Here is a 6,803-nt window from a genome sequence, read left to right on the forward strand (position 1 = left end):
TTGTCTTCGATAGCACATACAAGATGAACAGGTATGGAATGCCGTTCATCCCTTTTGTGGGTCTGAACAACCACCATTGCACTACTGTATTCGCCTGCGCCATTGTTTCAGACGAGACTGAGGCTACATATGTCTGGTTGCTTAACACGTTCTTGAAAGCTAACTGTCAGAAGAGGCCCAAATCAGTTATTACAGATGGAGATGCAGCGATGATAAGGGCTATTAGGAAGGTGCTTTTTGACGTGTGGCATCGTCTATGTTCATGGCATATTGAAAAGAATATGCAGAAACACCTCAACCACAAGTCATTGAAGGAGTTTAGGGCATTATTGTACTATGCCACTACACATAAGGTTTTTGAGGAGAGATGGGCCGCGTTTGTGCGCAAATGGGAGACGGAGAAAATAAAAACATGGCTCCATAGGATGTACAGGAAGAGGACGCTTTGGGCTGCATCATATTTGTCTGGTGGGTTTTTCCTTGGTATGCGCAGTAATCAGAGGAGTGAGAGTCTGAACTCCAGCCTGCACCTTCATCTTGACTATGGTATGACGATTGTTGACATGATTGTACACTACGAGAATTGTATTGTTCGCCTCCGTGAGAATGAAGCTTATGATGACTACACGGCCTCACAGACTCTTCCAGTAACAGTGACTGAGTGTCAGGCCATTGAGTCGTATGCTGCGAAAGCATTCACGCAGGTAAACTTTTATATGTTGCAACAAGATATGAAGAAGGTACAGGAGCTTGAGGTAATTGATAGACTGATAGGGACCGATAGTCAGAGATTTGTGGTTGCGTGGAAGAATAACAGGGATCACAGATTTAATGTGGACTATACGCCAGGTAACTCGGCAGAAACTATAAAGTGCAGTTGCCGAAGTATGACTCGCAAAGGGCTTCCTTGCAAGCATATTATTCATGTTTTGAATGCACTGAACTTACCTGTGATACCCAAGTGTTGTGTCCTGCGAAGATTCTCAAAAAAAGCACGAGCTGGACTGCCAGTGAAGCGCACCAGCGATTTGTTTGCGTGGGGTTGGTCGAGTGGTGAGGACAGAGCTAGATATAGTGAGTTGACCATCAAATCTTCAGAAGCCTGTCATGTCGCATGCAGTAATCCTTTCTTATTCGACAAGTTGATGGCAGCTCTGGATGATATTATAGTGAATAAGGATATTCAGGGAAATGAAGATGATATTCAGCGAAGCTTCGTGAACAGTAATCCATTTGAGCCTAACCGAGATCATATTCTGGTTCGTGATCCAGTAAAGGTTTCCACCAAGGGCGCACCTAAGCAGAACAGTAGAGGTCGCGGTAAGGGTGGCCCAGATGTGACAAAAAATGAGAGGCCTAAAGCATTTGACGAGAAATCTGGACGAAAATGTAGCATATGCAGCGGCTCAGGTCATAACAGCAGCACATGCAGCAAAAATGAAGAGTATGTCTATTATTTGTTTATGTCAGTTTTGTTGTTTCATTAACGGTGCATTGATTCTCATATTTTTTGTATGCAGCAACTGGGCTTGAAGACTCAAGTGTAGACGATGCGAGTGTTTTACCTCTTCCATTTATATGAAGAACATTTGTAAAATTTATGTTCGTGTTGAGTATTTTATGTGTGAAACATGATTATTGCATACGGACCGTTGTCATTTCAGACTTGTTATTTTCTGTCAACTACAATAAAATTACTGTGGTGACAATTGTTATGTTGAGACAACATTGTTGTTGATATAAATATTCACTATTAATTGTTTATTTTATGAATTCTGCATGTATTTACTACAGTCCCGTCGGCTGTCAAATATATCAAAATAGAAGAAGCACTCTGTGAACTGTTGTTGAAAAAAAAGAAAAAAAATGCCCGCCCGTCTCCACAGCGTGACTTAGTAAGCCCGTCGTTATCAAGCCCAACGGGACCCTACAACAAGCGTTTCGGAGCACGCCGTGGAAACCAGGCCCAACAGGGCAGCATCGACGCGACACATCGACGGGGTAGTAATCAGAGGAGTTCAATACAACGACGGGAGCTGAGTATATAAACTAGTCGGTGTCGCCTTCGGCCGTCGAGGTGGGACTAAACTTGTGTCGGTTTCACTGGCGCGGCGTCTCAGCGGTGGTAACTGGGCCGGCCCACGGCGCGTCGAGCCGTCGAGAAGACCGCGCCGTCAATAGCCTTTTTGGGCCGGCCCACGTCGCGTCGAGCAGTCGAGAAGACCGCGCCGTCCAGTGCCTTTTTGGGCCGGCCCACGTCGCGTCTGGCTGTGTCCAGGTCGCCCCGCGGCCGACGCAAGTTTAGTCCCACCTCGCCGGCCGAAGGGGACGACGACCTGCTTATATACTCAGCTCCCGTCGTTGCATTGAACTCCTCTGATTACTACCCCGTCGATGTGCCGCGTCGATTCTGCCTTGTTGGGCCTGGTTTCCACGGCGTGCTCCGAAACGCCTGTTGTAGTCGCCCGTTGGGCTTGATAACGACGGGCTTACTAAGAAACACCGTGGAGACGGGCGGGCATTTTTTTTATGTAAAATAATTTTTAAGTAAAACGCAGTGTGCTGCCATAGTTTAGTGCACAAAAATTTAACGACGACATGATTACATATAACTATTCGGCAACAAAAAAAACATGTAAACAAAAAAAATCATTATATAATATTTATGAAACGAAATATCATGTGGACAGAAAAAAACATTTGGAAAAGTGCCGAGTCTATTACATACAACTATTCAGAAGCAGAGTCTATTACATAAAATTTATAAGCAAGTGCGCAAAGCGTTTGGAAAATAAAGTCCTCCAGTACCACCCAATCACATGCAAAACTCCTCCATGCCGCATCTATTTCTTCTTCTTTGATATCCGAATAAATTTGTTTTTCACTTCATCAAGCTTGTTTCTTTCCGAAAATATAAGTTGCGCAATCATTAACTCTCTCGAATCATCAATTGAGGTCTGAAAAAAAAATGGTGTTAGCACAGCGTTCATTGTACATCGTAGTCCAAACATGACTTGCGTACCTGTGAAAATAAGCCTGTCCATTTGTCACCATCCCAATTTTGAAAGCATCGAAGGAGAAATAGTCCACACGAATTCCTAGTGCATACAATTTACGAAGATTAAATATCTACTGTACATACAAGACCAACATTCTGTCGAAGTAAAAACTCACCCATCATGTTGTTTTGGCATGTCATACGTTTGAATAGGCCACTTGGAAACATCCGGATAATTCACAATTCCGGTTGCATTTGCTTCTTGGATATCTTCTGCTAGTTGTTTTCTCTAAAGATATAATAAACATGGTGGAAAGCATGTCATTCAGTGTACTAAAGAAAACGAATGTTACCAAATGCACATTTGCAAGTTAAACCTACCAGGTCCTCAACGAGTTCTCTAGTAACAGTGTCAAGTTTTCCGGTCATCAACGAGTCAAGAACCTGAAACTCTCTTTTTCCGCTATGCATGACGACAGTAATCCAGTGATTATTTTGGTTGTTTAGAGGAATGTAAGTCTGCATCACAAGGACCATAAAACACAATCATCACATAATATCGTATGTATGTACCGTGTTAACAATCAAACTTACCTTTGATTTTTTGAAATACTCGTCCTCACATCTGTTCACGGGCCCATTACTATGCGACTCTGCTTCATAATCATTACCGGCGGTCTTCTTTCCGGGTCTAACGTGAAGCAACCAATGTATCCTCCAAGTTGTTAACATGAAACGATCATCATTAACTTTGTCGACCAAAAATGATGAGTATGCATCAATTACCTATAAATAATGTGTTAGATTTAACAATGGTATTTTCGAATGAATTGTAAAACAATATATAAAATTAACTTACGTCGCCACTTAGCCACTCATGGTTAATAATCTGACAAGCTCTCCTCACAGTGAGACCTTCTTCCATGCCATCATTGAAAATTTCTGTTTTGGCATGTTTTTGTAAATGCTCATGCGCACACACGTACTTGATGGACGCTTTCACCACATCATACTCATCACCAGATTTGTTAACATCACCATTTTGGAACAATTCTGTAACGCACCACTCAAATACTTACAAACGCAAATACATAAATAATTGTTACACAATAACAATTAGAAACACAGAAAACTTACTTCCTTTGGCAGAACGTTTTGCACGTTTGTTTGGTTTAGGGACCACATAAGGAGACTTGACATGTTGTGATCCTCTGCGCTTGCGCCTGCCAGTAACCTCCTCCACTTCCTCTTGTACTCCTTGAGAACCAACCGACGCATGCGATGCGATTTCGTCCGTCTCTAAAGATGTGGCAGCTATTTCATCTGATACTTCTGGTACTTGGACAGGATCATCCATATCACCCTTGAAACTATCCCAGTACTCAGGTGTGCAGTAAAAAGGTGTGTTTTCACGAGAAGTTACATCAACGTTGTTATCATCCTTTTGCAAATTCATTTTGGAAGGTGTGCGGAACCGGTCTGAATCATCTTTTTGATATACAAACTCTTTTTGCGGACGTCCAACATCGTTTGAAGACTCATTAATGCCTCCGTACAGATTCTCTTCGTCCTCTTCCAGGTTACTGGGTTTGTAGGAGATGCCGGTTTTGTTCAGTTTCTCAATCATCCTCTGCAAGAAAACATTTCATCTTAGTTCTTCAATTCAGTGATGGACATTAAAGAGACGTGCTCAAGTGTTACCTGTGCGCATAACTCTGGCAAACGAAGCATTTCCTTCCGAAGCTCATTCATCTCACTCAAAATCCGGTCCATAGTAGGCTTCTGGCTCGAAGCCTCCGAGGTACTGCCCTCTTTCCTCGTTCCAGTAACGTTAGATTTTTTGCTACTAGCTTTCTTGGTTTTTTGAGCTTCTTCTTCCGCAATTTTTTTCAACCTATACTCCTCTGTAATGTTGTCATCGATCTACAAGTGCAACAAGATAATTATACATAAAAACCATATGCACACTTTACTTTATTTCATAAATGTAAAAAAATGATTACTAGGATTACCATCCCAACACCACGACCATATTCGTAGTCGTATTTGTCTCTTCTCACAGCCATATCTTCCGTCCAGTTCCTCATCAGCGGGCTCAACAATGCCAACGGATCATATTTTGGAGCGGTGATTGGTTGCACCTTCTCCCAGTATAGGTACTGCAAAACACATAAACTAATTAAATTACATGTTCTTCCGTGCCATTTTATAACAAAAGTGTTGAAATTAATAAATAGAACGTACTTGCAAAAGGGCGAGGTTCCCCTGGGGCCACTGCCTAACATGGCCGTCCTGCAGAAGCTTACCAATCTCCGATAAACAAAATCGTGAAGTGAATGCATTCCAGTTGAACTTCCTTATCAACTTAATATTTTTCACTAAGGCATAGTTCTTTTTCGGAACGTATTCATGAGACACTGGTGCAATTATAGTTCCTAAGAGAACTAGAAATGTCATCCGAATAAAGTCATCATCAGTGCTCTTATCCTTCACAATCTTTTCTATGAGATCATCAATCATGATCTTACCATTTTTCTTGCTAACAAAACTAACTGGTATTTTTTTGGTTGCTTTTTCTCCTTCAGTACTAAGAAACCCAAAAACATCCACTCCATTGTTTTTCCAACCAAATATGGAGTACACATCATCAGGCCTTAATGAAATAAGACCTTTACATCCAGCAGTACTTCCAGAACTCTCTTGAACCATGAATTTTTTGCTACTCGGATTGTAACTTTGGAGTAAAAAGTGAAGCAAAAAATCACGCATCCTTATCGATGGTATTCTAAACATGCCCTGCATTTCCGTTTCATAAAACCTGAATTTCTGACTTGGTGACAGTTTGTCAACTAGGCTAACCCACTTTTGAACAGAACATGGAATCACACCGTCGATATTCATACTGCATCAAATAGATTTCTGTCACATACCATCATACTGTTATGAGCCTCGTTGTATAAAAGAACTGGAAAAAAAACTTACACGACGGCGATGATGGGAGAGGCACCGGCGGCGTATAGTGGCGACGGGTGAGGGGACGCAAGCCGGCGCGGGCGCACCGACGGAGTTTGTATGGTGGGGCGACGGTGGGAGAGGCAGCGGCAACGTAAACAAGGCGACGGGTCAGGTCAGGGCAGGCCGGCGCGGCCGCACCGGTGCCGTTTTGGAGTGTGGGGCGACGGGCGGCGTACGGTGGCAGCACGTGCAGATCGCGGCGGCGGCGAGACGGGGTGACGTAGAAGGAAATTTTGCATGCACGTCGGCTAACGACGTCGCCCGAGCGCTGATTGCGGCGTCGTTTGTTAGTGGGACGGCCCCATGCACGCATGCGCGTCGGTTAGCGAGACGGCCGGCGTTTTTTTTGCAGGGCCTCATTTTTTTACTAAATGAAATAGGCATATTTTTTTTAACTGTATCAATTTTTTTTTATCTTAACCAATTTTTTAAACTTAATCAAATATGCTCTTTTTTTAACTTAGCCAAATGTGCCCAATTTTTTTCCACGTGCTACTGTGGCCTAGCAGGGCACGCACGCAAAAAATTATCCCGTTTCGAGTCCGTATGCATTTTCTACCATTTTCCAGGCAGAAAACCCAAAAAATACTGCCCGGACGTGACGCAACGTGCGTTCGTTGTCGGATTTCGTTCATTTTGGCCGTGGGGTGCCCGGGTGGGGCCCCACACGCGCTCCCAGAAGTTGGGTGCAATCCGTCAAACCGCTCAGGTACTTGCTGTGGAAGGGGGTGGTTTCGGCATGGCCGGAGGGGACCCTCGGTCACACCTCTCCGCTTCGCATCCGCCAAAT

General features: G+C 43.4%; 1 protein-coding gene and 1 long non-coding RNA gene across 3 annotated transcripts; both read right to left on the reverse strand.

The window, feature by feature from the left end:
• Positions 1 to 2,963: 2,963 nt before the first annotated feature.
• LOC123134288 (uncharacterized) lies at positions 2,964 to 3,496 on the reverse strand. 2 transcript variants are annotated; one of them, XR_006465608.1, is made up of 3 exons: positions 3,380 to 3,496; positions 3,175 to 3,287; positions 2,964 to 3,022 (listed from the first exon to the last, which is right to left on the reverse strand). It is a non-coding gene; the product is annotated as an uncharacterized lncRNA (long non-coding RNA). The 2 variants fall into 2 exon arrangements; XR_006465609.1 differs by lacking the exon at positions 2,964 to 3,022 and adding an exon at positions 3,023 to 3,098.
• Positions 3,497 to 3,501: 5 nt separating this feature from the next.
• On the reverse strand, positions 3,502 to 4,454 carry LOC123139287 (uncharacterized). The gene is made up of 4 exons (XM_044559084.1): positions 4,136 to 4,454; positions 3,858 to 4,051; positions 3,729 to 3,784; positions 3,502 to 3,517 (listed from the first exon to the last, which is right to left on the reverse strand). The coding sequence occupies exons 1-4, from the start codon at positions 4,452 to 4,454 to the stop codon at positions 3,502 to 3,504; spliced, it is 585 nt and encodes a 194-aa protein (XP_044415019.1).
• Between the last annotated feature and the right edge of the window lie 2,349 nt (positions 4,455 to 6,803).

Source organism: Triticum aestivum, chromosome 6B, assembly GCF_018294505.1.
Source record: "Triticum aestivum cultivar Chinese Spring chromosome 6B, IWGSC CS RefSeq v2.1, whole genome shotgun sequence".
In the NCBI taxonomy this organism is placed as follows: Eukaryota; Viridiplantae; Streptophyta; class Magnoliopsida; order Poales; family Poaceae; genus Triticum; species Triticum aestivum.

Coding starts and splice junctions, on each gene's coding strand:
- LOC123139287 (XM_044559084.1), bottom strand. CDS start 4,454: ATGAATTTGCAAAAGGATGATAACAACGTTGATGTAACTTCTCGTGAA. Junction 4,052..4,135: donor AAAACGTTCTGCCAAAGGAA/GTAAGTTTTCTG, acceptor GGTGCGTTACAG/AATTGTTCCAAAATGGTGAT. Junction 3,785..3,857: donor ATGAGTGGCTAAGTGGCGAC/GTAAGTTAATTT, acceptor CATTATTTATAG/GTAATTGATGCATACTCATC.